Source organism: Ostrinia furnacalis, unplaced genomic scaffold (assembly GCF_004193835.3).
Source record: "Ostrinia furnacalis isolate ACB-3 unplaced genomic scaffold, ASM419383v2 OfSCF0197, whole genome shotgun sequence".
NCBI lineage: Eukaryota > Metazoa > Arthropoda > Insecta > Lepidoptera > Crambidae > Ostrinia > Ostrinia furnacalis.
Window position 1 is genome coordinate 295650 of NW_021130436.1, and position 15221 is coordinate 310870.

Below are 15221 nucleotides of genomic sequence, written 5' to 3' on the forward strand. Positions count from 1 at the left end.
GTTTTTTTAATTTAATTTTTATTTTATATGTTTTTTTAAAAAGGGCCTGATAAAATAGTAGAGTCTGAGTTACAAGAGACGCGATAGCGGCCCAATAAATAAACCGCACGCCAATAACATAATTCACGTCATATTTACTAAACACGAATATTTGTTTGTCGTCGTATTGTTTTGGCATTTCCCTAGGTTGTTTGTGTAACCCAATCCGAGATGAGTCGCCATTTCACGCGGTAATTAATCGGAATGATTACCGTTACTCAATCAGTGGCGGCTGATATGGACGACCGTAAGGAGTTGTGTGTCGTGGTCGTGCTGTTATTGTTCGGTGAGTTTTTGATTAGTTAATACAATCTACTTGTCATACCTACTTAGGTTGTAATTACATTTAGAAATAGTATAATAGTAGAAATAGTTCTATTAATAAAGTAATGTAAGCCTTTTTTTTTGCCTGAGATACAGGAATTAATTCTTAGTTCAGGCACGTATGTACTTTTACCTATTATAGTTTAATATTAGCCTATTGTTAAAAACTGTCAATAAGTTATTCAATAAAGAATTTATTTATTTTATTTATTTATTTGCTGTGTTTTAAGAGTCAGAATGTAATATTTACTTTAATTTATAAAACTCCATTAATTTTGATTGACCTTGGGTTGGCATTGAAAATTGTTTACAATTAAATTTTACGTATTGCCTCTGGTAAATTGGAATGGGCCTTATGTTCCTGGAGTGGATACTGTGACCTGACGATGACGAATTTTATATAACATTTTTTTAGTATTTTATTATTGGCCCATTTATTGTCCCGAACCAGTGGTAGTTTTTTTTTACAGGGACGTGTTTAAGTACTTTTTAAAAGCCTTGATTACTTTGTACCCTTCGAAAACAAGAATAATAAATAAGGTTTCCACTTTTTCATGACTTTCAGATCGGTCGCTCCCCGTGCCCATACAAAGTATGATGAAGGTAGCGAACTGCGATGCCTCGCGGTCCACCGAACCTGAGGGCAACGTCGGCCAGAGCGCTGCCTTCCCATGGCTGGGACTGCTAAGGGTACACATACGTGAGTGTTGTAGCTTTGTAGTGGACTAATAGGGGTCGCGAATTTACGCCCCGCACTAGGCAGGCTTTCCACTCGACGGACCAGAAATCTAGTGCAGATCCCGTTAAACACCTGGATGCGAGTAGCGCAAAACCGGTCTTTGAGGAGATCATTGGGGAGGCTCTTGTCCAGCAGTGGTTTGATTGAAACTAAATACAACTGTATAAACATTTGCATACATGAAACAAAGACCTCTAAGTAACTAAGTTATCCAATAGACAAGATTTAGTATATTGTATAGACAGGAATTTTCATAGATATGTTCACGTTCAACAGACGACTTCGACCAACTGAAGATAGCGGTGACGGGACTGATACTGGTAAAGGACAGGTACGCCGTCGCCAACGCAGACGACGTCTCAAGGATACCCAAGCACGTGTTCACGTGAGTCATGAAACCCTAATCTCATGGTTCACCACTGATAAATCCCCTGATAGCTTACTTATTAGGAAGTTATCTGTTAGATGAAGTAACGACTCTACCGGTCCCATGAAATAAATAACATACGAGTATTTCAGTCTTTATCATGGTACAGGTAAAACTGTCCTAAAACACTACTTTTATTCCACTTATGGGTTCGATATATTTTTTTATTTCCAAGCACACATAGTAATGCTTCGTCCAACTAGTATACATAGGTGTACATACCTTGATAATAGGACATCTTGGCCCTCAGTTAAGAAGTTTCTTCCTTGGAGAATTCCAATATTTTCGTGAAGAGCGAGGTGTTGGCACCCAGATAAAACGAATTTGATCTTGGTGCAGCATATCTGTAAAAAAATTCAAGATCATTGTACGTACAGGCAATAACATTGCGCAAAATTTTATGAAAAGAGATACTATACGAGTAATAAGGCATGTTATATTTGTTTGAATCTTAGAGTAAAGACTGCTTTATTTCCAGGCAGGACAGCAAAGCCATGTTCATACCCAAAACAGGAGATCCGTGGTTCACCAACCTCAAGGACTACATGATCCACCCCGAGTTTGAGTTCGCCACGTACAACACCATAGCCCTGGTGGAGCTTGACTTAGATCCGGGCACTGTGGGTTAGTACTAATTTTGCTCTAAGGTGCCCGAAAGACCAGCAATTATAGACTAAGAGCTAGTGAACGCCAGACCTACGTTATTTTATAAAAGCTGAAAGTTTGTCAGTTCATGCTCCCATTAACCTTTTCAACGCCAATGACGGATACATGCGTACATCAGGTTGACCGCCAACGACGGATTAATCCGCCTTAAAAATGATGTCAGTAATAGGCTAATTGAGTATTATGTAAACTGAATATTAATGAATACAATGATTATATTGATATCATAATTTATCAAGCGTGGCGTCCAGAGTGATGGCTTTTGTATTTGACGTGGCGCTGAAAAGATTAAAAAGTAGGTTCACATGAAAGGCTCTATTGTTTTATGTTATATGCATATTTTAATACTAATTACAGTATTAATTGTCAATAATGTAACGCTTTATTTAATTACATTTTCAGTGCCATTCAAACCAGTATGCTGGCCAGGCAATTTCTTCAATACGTCGAACCTACTGTACGCAGTAGGGTACACAGACGGTACGTACAAATTAATACCTATCGAAACGTCTTTGACCTAATGAACTGATCTATTGAATTCTTTCAGAAAACGAGCTCATAGAGAAAATAGTTTACACCGTCCAATACATAAAGCCCTCTTTGTGCAACGAATTCTATAATCGAGTTGGAGTAAGTAAAAGCAAGAATATATTTATTAGTTCGTACAACTGATGACCTTTGGAGTAAAAAGTTCTCGAGTGGCGATCAGACTCAGTGGACTGACGATTTGGTGAAGTTCGCGGGAAGCACCAAGATGCGGTCGTTGTGGTAATCTTTGAGGGAGACCTAACTCAAGTAATGGACTTCCTTTGCCTGAAATGACGACCTATCACTAAAACCTTACATGCGACGTGCGTGTATTTATTTTAATAAATAATCTCAAACAGACAGTAAGATAGACAGGCTACCTCATAGAGGTAGTGGTAATCCATTACCTCTATGAGGTCGCCAGCGCATTAGCGCCGGATGCAGGCCGCTGCCAACCGGTCAATATGGAATTCCCTGGCGGAGGTGTATATTCAGCTGTGGATGTCCTGTGGCTATTAATATGATGAAGATGATGAGATACAGTTATTAAAAATAATTATGTAATTAGTTTTCGGAGCCGAAGTCAACGCCACCGTACGTCCAATGCGGATTCGCGGCCAACAACAAGAAGGACTGCGTCTGGGAGAACGGCATGGCGCTCGTCTCCAACTCCACGGGCTCGTGGACCCTGGTAAGAGGCTATTGGATATTTTATTCTATCCTCAACCGCCAGATTCCTCAGTTACTCCGTAATCATGGCGCTTCTTGCAACAGTGCCGAAATATCGAAATTTTGGTATGTTGTACATGGTAGCGATAATTATTTTATTCTAGTTAGATTTACCCATAGGGTGACTATTTCATTGGCATAATGATTTTCCTGGCAAGCTTGGGTTTCATTAAAACGAATACTTGTGCCATTTTTGAAAGGGATACTAGAAATTATGGCTTCATTGTGCCCAATACTTATGTCTTTCTAAAGTACCTACCTAATGTTGTGTAGGTATGTGTCCACGAATGAATATCAAAATAATATGGAGAGGTGCACGAGAAAAGGGACCAGCGAATAACCAAAGAACGCGAACTACCCATATGCAATTTGCAAGAGCCATGTCCCGTTGACGCTCGAGGAGGTAGGTAATGTAAACCCTCGAGCTAAGCTAAATAATTGCTTATGTTATGAGTGGGTTCACCAGAATCAGTTCAGTCCAGCAATGACGGGGTTCAAAATACTGACTGGAATCGGCAGTCTGACACTGACACCGTTAGGCTATTGTCGCCTTCAATCATGATACAACTCTTCATCTTTTCATTACACTATAATTCGGTTCTAATCATCTGACCTTCCCAGATCGGCTTCGGCATCCGCGGACCAGGCTGCGCAGCGCCGGCGCGCTTCATCGACATGTCGGCGTACCTACCGTGGGTGGAGTCGGCCACCGACCTCGAGCTCATCGCCGACTACCCCGACTTCCGACGCAGGTCCGCCTTCAGGACTGGCTTCGGGAACAATGAAACTGAAGGTGGGTTGTTTGGTTCAACGGTTAAGCGGTTCCGATCATATTTGATCATCCTAGATCGGCTTCTCGTCGTCTAAGTCGTATTCTCACTTTCTTTGGCCATATTACACGTGGAGACGTCGTTCCTGTTGAACGACTTATCGTGCAGGGGAAGGTTGAGGGCACGAGAGAGCGCGGCAGGTGGGATGCGCTGGACTGACCAGGTTAAAACCGCACTCAATGGTCCACGAGTGCACAATAAAGGCTGAGTGTGGGAGGAATGGTGACGGATTGTGAGGCTTGCCACCGGACCTGGTGTGACGACCACGACCACTCTGGCAAGAGTGTAGCGATGAAGAAGAAGAAGATGGGCTTCGTCAGCGCGCTTCATCGACATGTCGGCGTACCTGCCCTGGGTGGAGTCGGCCACCGACCTCGAGCTCATCGCCGACTACTCCGACTACCGACGCAGGTCCGCCTTCAGGACTGGCTTCGGGAACAATGAGACTGAAGGTGGGTTGTTTGGTTCGACGGTTAAGCGTTTCCGATCATATCTGATCATCCTAGATCGGATTCAGCATCCGAGGACCGGGCTGCTTTTATTGTGTTAAATTATTTCAGTATTCATTAATAGTTAATTCATGCCCGTTCTCCTATGAAAACAAAATTCCTGATAAGTTTTACCATAGGGGTCACTTAAAAAATAGGGATTGATGTGAAAACGGGCATTACTTTCGTAAATATGAGTTGATGGCGAAATAGTAAAACCGATTTCAGTCGTTTCAGATTGTGGTTTTGTATTAACTGTGGTTTGGCAAATAAACTTTAACCCTAGAATTAAGCACTAACTATTGTATGCTACCTTTATCAGGTCGTCGGTCCACCTTGTGGGTGGACGTCCCACGCTGCGTTTTCCGGTACGCAGGCATGGATGCAGGCTGCTACCAACCGTGCGATGTGGAAGTCATTGGGGGAGGCCTTTTTTCAGCAGTGGACGTCCTGTGGCTGAAATGATGATGATGATGATGATGATGATTTGTATGCCTTCAAGGTGAAACGCAGCCGATCTATGTCCATTTATAATAATTTGACAACCTATGTACCTGTGGTTCACAATAAACGTATTTTGAATTTGAAACTATTTGAATTGAATAATGTTCTGTTTCAGAAATCCCAACCACTACTCCCACGACAACGACACCGTCATTAGTGCTGTTCCGGGAGTGGTACCCCGGCATCAATAGCGAATCAGGAAAGTTCCAAATCTACAGTCTTACCCCGGGCCAGGAAGCTTGGTATGAAAGTGAGTACTAAGCAACATTTATAATGTCAAGTTAGTTGTTACAATGTTTTCTGACATAAAACTTTTCTATAACGTGTAGGTAAGAAGGGGATAATGGTGATTGATTTTACAACAATTCATATCAAGGATCATTCTTATCAAGGAAATTCAAAAGACCAGACAAAAACTACCTACCTGCTTTATAAAAAAAAAAACACTTCTAATACAACTGCTACGCTAATCGTTTTTGTAATGTTTATTATCAAAGACAAATTAATGTTTCTCTGTAAGTCTTTATAAGAAATAAATATCTTTAACCACAAAAACTGAATGCAAAAAGTCGAAGACAGGATAAAAAGATGAGTATTGAAGCAGTGGATTGGTAAAAGCGGATGATCATCAGTCACATAACTCAGTTCAGTCCACTGCTGAGCATCGGTCCCTTCCAATGATTTCCAGAATGCCCGGTTGGTAGTGGCTTGCATTCAGTGTTCAGTGCATTATTGCAATCTTTATAAGGTTTTCCAATTTGCACAGAAACAGACGATCGCTATGGAAATCCTTGGGGAAGGCCTTTGTCCAGAGGTGGACGTTATTTGGCTGAAACGAATGAACGAACAACGAACGGCCAATCAATAAGGTTCTGGAGTGGACGCCACGTACCAGAAAGCGACGACCTCATAAAGATAGCAAGAAGGCGCTGTATGCAGGCCGCTGCCAACCGGTCATTGTGAAAATCATTGGGGGAGGCCTATGTTCAGCAGTGGACGTCCTATGGCTGAAATGATGATGATGATGAATGAATGATGTTCAATATGGTATTGTATTCAGTGCCTAGACACTTGCAAGAAGCCGGCTTCAACCCTGGTGACTGCTCCGGTCGCAGGATCCTGGTCTACCGCGAGCAGATGAGGCTGGTGGACCCCAACGGCACCCCGGGCAGGGCTGAATACAAGGTAAGTGGTGGTCAATATAACAACCACCAGTTTTAATCGTTTAAAAAAAAGGAGATTGTTCTTAGGAGAGGAATTTAGTTTGATTTTTTTATTTGAATTTAGATTATTCAGCCTCCCAAGTGCCAATATCACTCATGGATATGAGTAGAGTTGAAGGGGTTTTCCGAATGATCTGAGTAATAAAATAATTTATTTTTTGCAGGCCACGCTGTACGACGAGCATATTCAAAACTACACGTGTATAAGTGTCAAGGTATAGCCTGACCAGGAACATAAAAACCCTCGCCATGTTGCGGAAAATTAATGGTACTAATTTCTTTTAATGGCAACAGTAACTGAAAACTTCATTGATATGTCACCTTGCATGTCAGTCTATAGCTGTCAAAGTGTAAACAAACTTTATTTTAAATGTGCGCAATTGATTTTGTGAATTAAATTGCTAAAATCTTTATACAGTGTGAGTCACGTTAAAGTGTACATATGAAAATTGATCAAACTAGACCTATTTTTATCGACAAAAAATAGGTCAAAAATTTTTTGAGATTTTTTTTTAATTTTTTATAGAATTTTTTTTCTTCCAATTACTTATTGTAAAGAAAACATAATAACTTTTAAACTGAGCGGTATATCTTGATAAAATAAAAACAGTAATAATGCTAAATAACAGGCAATACTAAAAAAATACATAAAATACACAAAAAAGGCCAACAAATAATAAAAAAAAATACTTTTTGAAAAAATCCGCTTAAAAATTCGTGTTTTTTTGGTTATTTGATAAATTTCTCCAAAAAATGCCCCTATAACCGGTAGTTTTTATTACTTTGTATTCATGCGATTTTTGGTTTTACAAAGATAATACGATAGAAAATAATACAAAGTAATAAAAACCACCGGTTATAGGGAAATTTTTTGGAGAAATTTATAAAATAACCAAAAAAACACGAATTTTTAAGCAGATTTTTTTCAAAGTGTATAATTTTTTATTATTTGTTGGCATTTTTTGTGTATTTTATGTATTTTTTAGTATCGCCTGTTATTTAGCATTATTACTGTTTTTATTTTATCAGGATATACCGCTTAGTTTGATGATGATGATGATGATGATGATGATGATGATGATGATGATGATGATGATGATGATGATGATGATGATGATGATGATGATGATGATGATGATGATGATGATGATGATGATGATGATGATGATGATGATGATGATGATGAGTTATTAAAAATAATATGTAATTAGTTTTCGGAGCCGAAGTCAACGCCGCCGTACGTGCAATGCGGATTCGCGGCCAACAACAAGAAGGACTGCGTCTGGGAGAACGGCATGGCGCTCGTCTCCAACTCCACGGGCTCGTGGACCCTGGTAAGAAATGCCGTGGACATTTTATCGTGCTAAATAGTTAGGCATGATAGTTTTACACTAAAATTGTGGGGTAAAATATTGTACACACATTCACCATCATTTGTGTACTAGCGTAGCTTTCAGGGAATTTTAGGTTTCTTTTTAGGAAATTATACCTTTGTTGCATTCACTTACATAATGCATATTTATGTTTATTGCTTATCTTCTGTTGTGTATGAGTCCTCACACGTACGGAAATCAAACCATGGAAGTTAGTTAGTTTTAAAGGTCATATCACACTTATGAACCCGGAAAGGGACAAAGCCGTATTGCCTTTAGCCACGCTGTCCACCGTGAGGCGAGGCGTTTACGTTACGGTGCGGATAATGGCATGAAACTGCTTGTCAAAACGCGTCATTTGACAAGCCCCGCACACCAACTTGACAGAAAAATCAAGTAAAAATTTAGTTACCTGATTCGCTATTGATGCTACTACTTAACACGTGTAATTTAGCCTTAAGTGTAAGTCATGCTAGGCATCTCAGCGAGTTTACATCGAAAACAAAACACGCACGATGGCCCCCTACAGGATTACTATTCGACAAGGCCTCACATACGAGCGAACATTGACTCCCGCACGCGTATTCTTGTGTATGATGGAAAAAAATAAAGAAAATGGTGTACTGCACAGTATTAAACTGCCTAAATAATAATAAAAACACAGAATGTACTTTTTAAATTGCCTGAAGACACTGAGAGGTAAATAAGTAGTTAATATTACGATAATTCATGCTAAATCATGTATTTCCTCCGCCATTTTCTGCAGTTTGGCACCTCACGTCACATCATTTTACCGAAGTCAGCCCTATAGCTTCAGCGCAGTACCGATCACTGACGTTTGTCAACATAATGGTGCTTGACTCTTGAGACAAGCTAAATTACATCATATTGTTAATGACATTGAGCATACATTTCTTTAAATACCTTAGCGAAGTAAAACTTCTGTACGTAGTACTTATTATTATTCTGTGGTCATACAAAGAATACTGACCATCTCGAATTGATATGTTTACCATCTGCTTCCGGGTTGATAAGTGTACTTTGTCCTTTAGGTTCACGATTGAATATCAATGGCCAAATTTTTGTTATTGAATTTTTATGATGGCCAAAATTGTCCACCTAGATCGGCTTCGGCATCCGCGGACCGGGCTGCGCGGCGCCCGCACGCTTCATCGACATGTCGGCGTACCTGCCCTGGGTGGAGTCGGCCACCGACCTCGAGCTCATCGCCGACTACCCCGACTACCGACGCAGGTCCGCCTTCAGGACTGGCTTTGGGAACAATGAGACTGAAGGTGGGTTGTTTGGTTCGACGGTTAAGCGGTTCAGAGGTGGAATTGTGTAAAGCAATCGTTATCATTTGACAGTTCATAACGTACGATAAAGTTAGTTAAACAAATCGTTTGACAGAATAATGGTACGTTATGAACTGTCATATGATTACGATTCATCATTTTCATCATCATTTCAGCCATAGGACGTCCACTGCTGAACATAGGCCTCCCCCAAATGATTACGATTGCTTTACACAATTCCACCTCTGATCATATTTCATCATCCTAGATCGGCGGCTTCGGTATCCTCGGCTCGGGCTGCTTTTATGGAGTTAAATTATTTTAATATTTATTAATAGTTAATTCATGCCCATTCCCCTATGAAAACAAAATTCCTGATAAGTGTTACCATAGTGGTCACTTTAAAATTAGGGATTGATGGTGAAAACGGGCATTAGTTTCGTAAATATGAGTTGATGGGGAAATAGTAAAACCGATTTCAGTCGTTTCAGATTGTGGTTTTGTATTAACTGTGTTTTGGCAAATAAACTTTAACCCTAGAATTAAGCACTAACTATTGTATGCTACCTTTATCAGGTCGTCGGTCCACCTTGTGGGTGGACGTCCCACGCTGCGTTTTCCGGTACGCAGGCATGGATGCAGGCTGCTACCAACCGTGCGAACGTATTTTGAATTTGAATTTGAAACTATTTGAATTGAATAATGTTCTGTTTCAGAAATCCCAACCACTACTCCCACGACAACGACACCGTCATCAGTGCTGTTCCGGGAGTGGTACCCCGGCATCAATAGCGAATCAGGAAAGTTCCAAATCTACAGTCTTACCCCGGGCCAGGAAGCTTGGTATGAAAGTGAGTACTAAGCAACATTTATAATGTCAAGTCAGTTGTTACAATGTTTTCTGACATAAAACTTTTCTATAACGTGTAGGTAAGAAGGGGATAATGGTGATTGGTTTTACAACAAGGTCATTCTTACCAAGGAAATTGAAAAGGCCAGGAAAAAACTGGATGCAAAAAATCGAAGACAGGGTAAAAAGACAAATATTAAAGCAGTGTCAAATCATCGTCATCATTTCAGTCAAATGACGTCCACTGCTGAGCATCGGCCCCTTCCAATGATTTTCAGAATGGCCGGTTGGTAGTGGCTTGCATTCAGTGTGTTATTGAAATCTTTATAAGATTTTCCAGTTTGTTAATTTGCACAGAAACAGACGATCGCTATGGAAATCCTTGGGGAAGGCCTTTGTCCAGCGGTGGACGTTATTTGGCTGAAACGAATGAACGAACGACGAACGGTCGATGGGGCAATAAGGTTCTGGAGTGGAGGCCACATACCAGAAAGCGACGACCTCATAAAGGTAGCAAGAAGGCGCTGTATGCAGGCCGCTGCCAACCGGTCATTGTGAAAATCATTGGGTGAGGTCTAAGTTCAGCAGTGGTCGTCCTATGGCTGAAATGATGATGATGATGAATGAATGATGCTAAATATGGTATTGTCTTCAGTGCCCAGACACTTGCAAGAAGCCGGCTTCAACCCGGGCGACTGCTCCGGTCGCAGGATCCTGGTCTACCGCGAGCAGATGAGGCTGGTGGACCCCAACGGCACCCCGGGCAGGGCTGAATACAAGGTAAGTGGTGGTCAATATAATAACCACCAGTTTTAATCGTTTAAAAAGGAGATTGTTCTCAATTCAGTTTGAATTTTTTATTTGAATTTAGATTATTCAGCCTCCCAAGTGCCAATATCACTCATGAATATGAGTAGAGTTGAAGGGGTTTTCCGAATGATCTGAATAATATAATACGTTTCTGTTAATTTATGAAAATATTAGATAAGCCTATAATCCTGAATCCTGATACATAAAGTTAGCCTATTAATTTAATACAGGTACGACTGTACCCAGTGTTGCACTATCAAATGCAATTGAAGCGCCTCTATGCCAGGGTTTTTATGTTCCTGGTCAGGCTATACACACAATTAATTAAGTGTTTTTGTTTTAAATCACTTACATCAGACTATGCATGTACACTTTTAAATCGCACCTATTATAAGTACCACTTAAAGTGAGTCTTCCAGCGACTTGGCCCACCCACTCAAGGGCCAAGTCATCGGCTCGAATTTTTATATTTTTTTCTTTCGGCATCTAGACCCACCTTCAATGTTAACACCAAATCAACAAAAATCTACTCTAAAATCTTAGAGTGAAGAAACAATATATTCAAACCGGCGACTTGGCCCGTGGACCAAGCTAAAAGTGGGCCAAGTCGCTCCACGACTCCGTGACACAGTAGGTACTTAATTTTCAAGTGAACACTAAGACTATTTTTTCTCAATTTCATAGCTGGAAAACGTTCTATCCCGGTCACCAGTTCTTATTTGGTTCCGCCACCACATGGACCTGTTAGAGGGAACCGGCTTCAAAGGCGGCATGGGAATAGACACTCCCGAGGAAATCCTCAAACGCATCCCCCTTCCCAAGAAATATGAGCTCACGACTGAAGCACCACCACTCAATGGGACTGCTACACCCATCTACAAACCGGGGAAGCATCTGGAGGCAATATTCGTGAAGGACAAAGTCAACCGATCTGGCATTTTGAACATCAACCTGATCATAGGTGAGAACATGGTATACATACAGGGTGGAATTTTGTAATGCCACCTGGAGGGAAAGTACCTACCCTTAATACTGTAGATAGATAATTTTACTCAAAGAAAACATTCCTTTATTTGTGAAAAGAAAGAGAACTGCATTCAAAGATTTTCGAAAACATTTCGAAAATTTACCACCATACCATACAATTTTCTGTAAATAATTACAATTATTTAAGATTTCATGGTTTTCCTTTCATTTGATTTATCAAGTTTGTTTGGGAGATTTTATCCTTAAACTTAACCCTAACGATCGATGCAATAAAAATGTAATTTTTAACATGATTCGATTCCCGGGTGTAGCAAGCAAATTTTTGAAAATCTTTGAATGCAGTTTTATTTCTTTTCAAAAATAAAGGAACGTTTTTTTTAAGTAAAATTTTCTATCTACAGTATTAAGAGCACTTTCCCTTTAGGTGGCATTACAAAATTCCACCCTGTATGTAATCTTTAAAAGGGTACTCAAAAGGTACATCAATGTTTTATGTCTATGATGTTTAATTTTCAGTATCTGAACTTTGAACACTTTAAAGGTCATAGCACACTTATGAACCTGGAAAGGGATAAACACCAAGTGTCAACCACGAGGCGAGGTGTTTACGTTACGGTGCGGATAAATGTGCGTTACAGTACGGAGTTTCTACAAAGAATACTGACCGCCTCGAGGTGATACGGTTACGATCCGTTTCAAATTCAAATTATTTATTGAATGTCACAATGTTTCTGGGTTGATAAGTGTGCTTCATCCTTTACTCGTCCGAATATCTTAAACAAATATCCTACCTCTATTTTGGGACAATAATGAGCGATAGATTAGATATAAATCATTCGGGAGTTGAGATCACACCTGTAGACGTATCAAAAAATGCTCGCAATTGCTTTTATTTCAGGGTTCACCTTTACGGGAGAAACAAAAATGAATTTGAGGGTATACGGGTACCCCATTCCTCGGTTCCGGAAGCCAACCACCACCACTACCACCACCCGAATGACCCATAGGCCTCGCAGAAGGAATAAGCGGAAGGACCGCTTTGAGAGGGCCAGGGAGAGGGAAGCGGAGAGGAGGCAAATACGCGTGGCCGGGAGGAATCATATTGGATATTTGCAATACCTGTGAAATTGGCGTTTTGTATAGAGAAAACTCAATTTACAGTAGGATTTTAGCACTTTTTTAAGGACAGACTTAATCATAGTGCCACTTATTAATAAAAAGTTACACCCTAGTTATTCTTCTTCTTTGGTTTATGGCGATGAACTTGCGTTTTTTCGCTACTGAGAGCACACTATTGAACACTTTTTAAAGTGATGTTACTAAAATTAAATGTCACTTATTACTTACACTTACAGACGAAGTATGTACCTATGTAGAAACATAATTATTCGCATAATGGGACATTAAAATTTTAAAATTATGTAGATTTGTTGTAGATAAATCTTTGAATTCCAATTTAAAAAAAAAAGAAGTAAAGAAATAATGGAGACTATTTACCTAATTACTGGAATTACTCCTAAATGGGTATTTGAAACACTTTCCCTCATAACCTCGCGGCCTCGAATCGAACTGTTCTTTATTCAATGAGTTTGTGAACTCGTGCGTTGTGTTTACAAAACATTATTGTTTAGCAAATGAATGAACCATTCAAAATACACGTTTTAAGCGATAGAAATGAGTGTAAACTACGAGTATAATAGATTTCACGAGAGTTCTGTTTGGGTCACTTGACCTGACTGACCTGACTGATATGGACATCCACAGTGAAGTGCTTTTTTTATTCCTATTGCCGTTATTAACTGGTAAGTCTTTCAAAAATCTTTATGTTTTATTAATCATAGCAGTCAAAAAATATCGTCGCCTTAGTTAGAGTAAACCCTTGAAAACCTCGGGAATGCATTTTTTCTCATATGCATTTTGGTCAATCTTACAGAATATAACAGTTCTCAATATAAAGGCAGGTTAAATGCACACATAAATTAACAAAAAACATAAAAGACGTCGTACTAAAATTTTACAGCGCGCAGTTTTATCTTACTCCTGAAAAATTGCTTCTTTTACACTTACGGGGTTCTCACTCTAAGGCATCGATATGTAAATATTAAGCACATTATACGACTAGATTCTTTATTTGTCTAGACATCCTTTGAAGAGATCTGACCAATCTTTATTTTTCTAAACACAGAGCAGTCTCTGCCAGTTATGATACAGGAGAGCCCTGCCCTCAAGCCAGAGTGCGACGACGCGCGCTACGATCGTGCACACGAAGGGAACATCGGGCAGAGCGAGGCTTTCCCTTGGCTGGGGTTATTGAAAGTCTATTTACGTGAGTCTTTGATAAATTGAAGAATGATGAAGTCGACACATTGGTAGAAACCACAGTAGTCAAATTAGTCTTTAAGAGTATCCCTTTTCACTCCAAGAATAGAGTAAGATTCTGATTCTGTAAATCCCAATCCCAACTAATATTATAAATGCGAAAGTAACTCTGTCTGTCTGTCTGTCTGTCTGTCTGTCTGTCTGTCTGTCTGTCTGTTACGCTTTCCCGCTTAAACCTCGCAACCGATTTTGATGAAATTTGGCATAGAGATAGTTTGAGTCCCGGGAAAGAACATAGGATAGTTTTTATCCCGGTTTTTGAAACAGGGACGCGCGCGATAAAGTTTTTCTGTGACAGACAAAATTCCACGCGGGCGAAGCCGCGGGCGGAAAGCTAGTAAATAATAATAATAAATTATTTATTGACATAGAGTGTTACACTGTAAATATATAAATAAATAAATAATAAATAAATATCCTTAGACATTTTACACTGCGCTTCTAGTCCCAAACTAAGCAAAGCTTGTACTATATGGTTTGTAGCTGTATTTTTCCTAAATAAGTGGTATTCTATGTACTGTAGCTATTAATAAATAAATAAATAAACTGTAACGAACTTTGAAAGCCGTTATCGCAAAGCTACTAGGATGGTTCGAGATACGGCGATGAAAGGCGCGAAAAATTAGCTGCTTAACAAATTATTCTATTCCATTCCATTCTTTTTAATGATGGACAGGAGACAGCAACATAAGCCAGACGGCGGTGACGGGGCTGGTGCTGGTGACAGACCGACACGCCATTGTCAACGCTCGTGACGTGGCTCATATGCCCGAGCACGTATTTAAGTAAGTACCTAGTGGTAAGTGTACCTAGTGGTAAGTGTACCTAGTGGTAAGTGTACCTAGTGGTAAGTGTACCTAGTGGTAAGTGTACCTAGTGGTAAGTGTACCTAGTTGTAAGTGTACCTAGCTGTCATACATTTAGGACGAAAGTCTACAATCATTTATGGCTCTGAAACGTGACTTCCCACTATGGGCCTTATAAGGAAGGGCTATGCTCGTGTTTCTTTACGAGTTCGAATCGGAAATGA

At 39.9% G+C, this 15221-nt stretch overlaps 2 protein-coding genes across 2 annotated transcripts; both read left to right on the forward strand.

Moving 5' to 3' along the window:
* Nucleotides 1–243: 243 nt before the first annotated feature.
* On the forward strand, nt 244–4319 carry LOC114355248 (uncharacterized). The gene is made up of 8 exons (XM_028307984.1): nt 244–325; nt 929–1063; nt 1379–1487; nt 2008–2153; nt 2598–2675; nt 2743–2825; nt 3292–3414; nt 4074–4319. The coding sequence occupies exons 1-8, from the start codon at nt 244–246 to the stop codon at nt 4317–4319; spliced, it is 1002 nt and encodes a 333-aa protein (XP_028163785.1).
* A 297-nt stretch (nt 4320–4616) lies between these two features.
* On the forward strand, nt 4617–12939 carry LOC114355258 (uncharacterized). The gene is made up of 6 exons (XM_028307996.1): nt 4617–4734; nt 5390–5524; nt 6335–6459; nt 6662–6712; nt 11510–11786; nt 12711–12939. Exons 1-6 carry the CDS (start codon nt 4617–4619, stop codon nt 12935–12937), a joined length of 933 nt encoding a protein of 310 aa, XP_028163797.1. The 3' UTR covers nt 12938–12939.
* The last annotated feature ends 2282 nt before the right edge of the window (nt 12940–15221 follow it).

What these genes read in the sequence shown, in the direction of transcription:
- LOC114355258 (XM_028307996.1), top strand. Translation starts at nt 4,617, where the DNA reads ATGTCGGCGTACCTGCCCTGGGTGGAGTCGGCCACCGACCTCGAGCTC. An exon ending in CGGGCAGGGCTGAATACAAG is followed by an intron (nt 6,460 to 6,661) that starts GTAAGTGGTGGT and finishes TATTTTTTGCAG; the next exon opens with GCCACGCTGTACGACGAGCA. An exon ending in GAACATCAACCTGATCATAG is followed by an intron (nt 11,787 to 12,710) that starts GTGAGAACATGG and finishes CTTTTATTTCAG; the next exon opens with GGTTCACCTTTACGGGAGAA.
- LOC114355248 (XM_028307984.1), top strand. Translation starts at nt 244, where the DNA reads ATGATTACCGTTACTCAATCAGTGGCGGCTGATATGGACGACCGTAAG. An exon ending in CGCAGTAGGGTACACAGACG is followed by an intron (nt 2,676 to 2,742) that starts GTACGTACAAAT and finishes GAATTCTTTCAG; the next exon opens with AAAACGAGCTCATAGAGAAA. An exon ending in CCACGGGCTCGTGGACCCTG is followed by an intron (nt 3,415 to 4,073) that starts GTAAGAGGCTAT and finishes TGACCTTCCCAG; the next exon opens with ATCGGCTTCGGCATCCGCGG.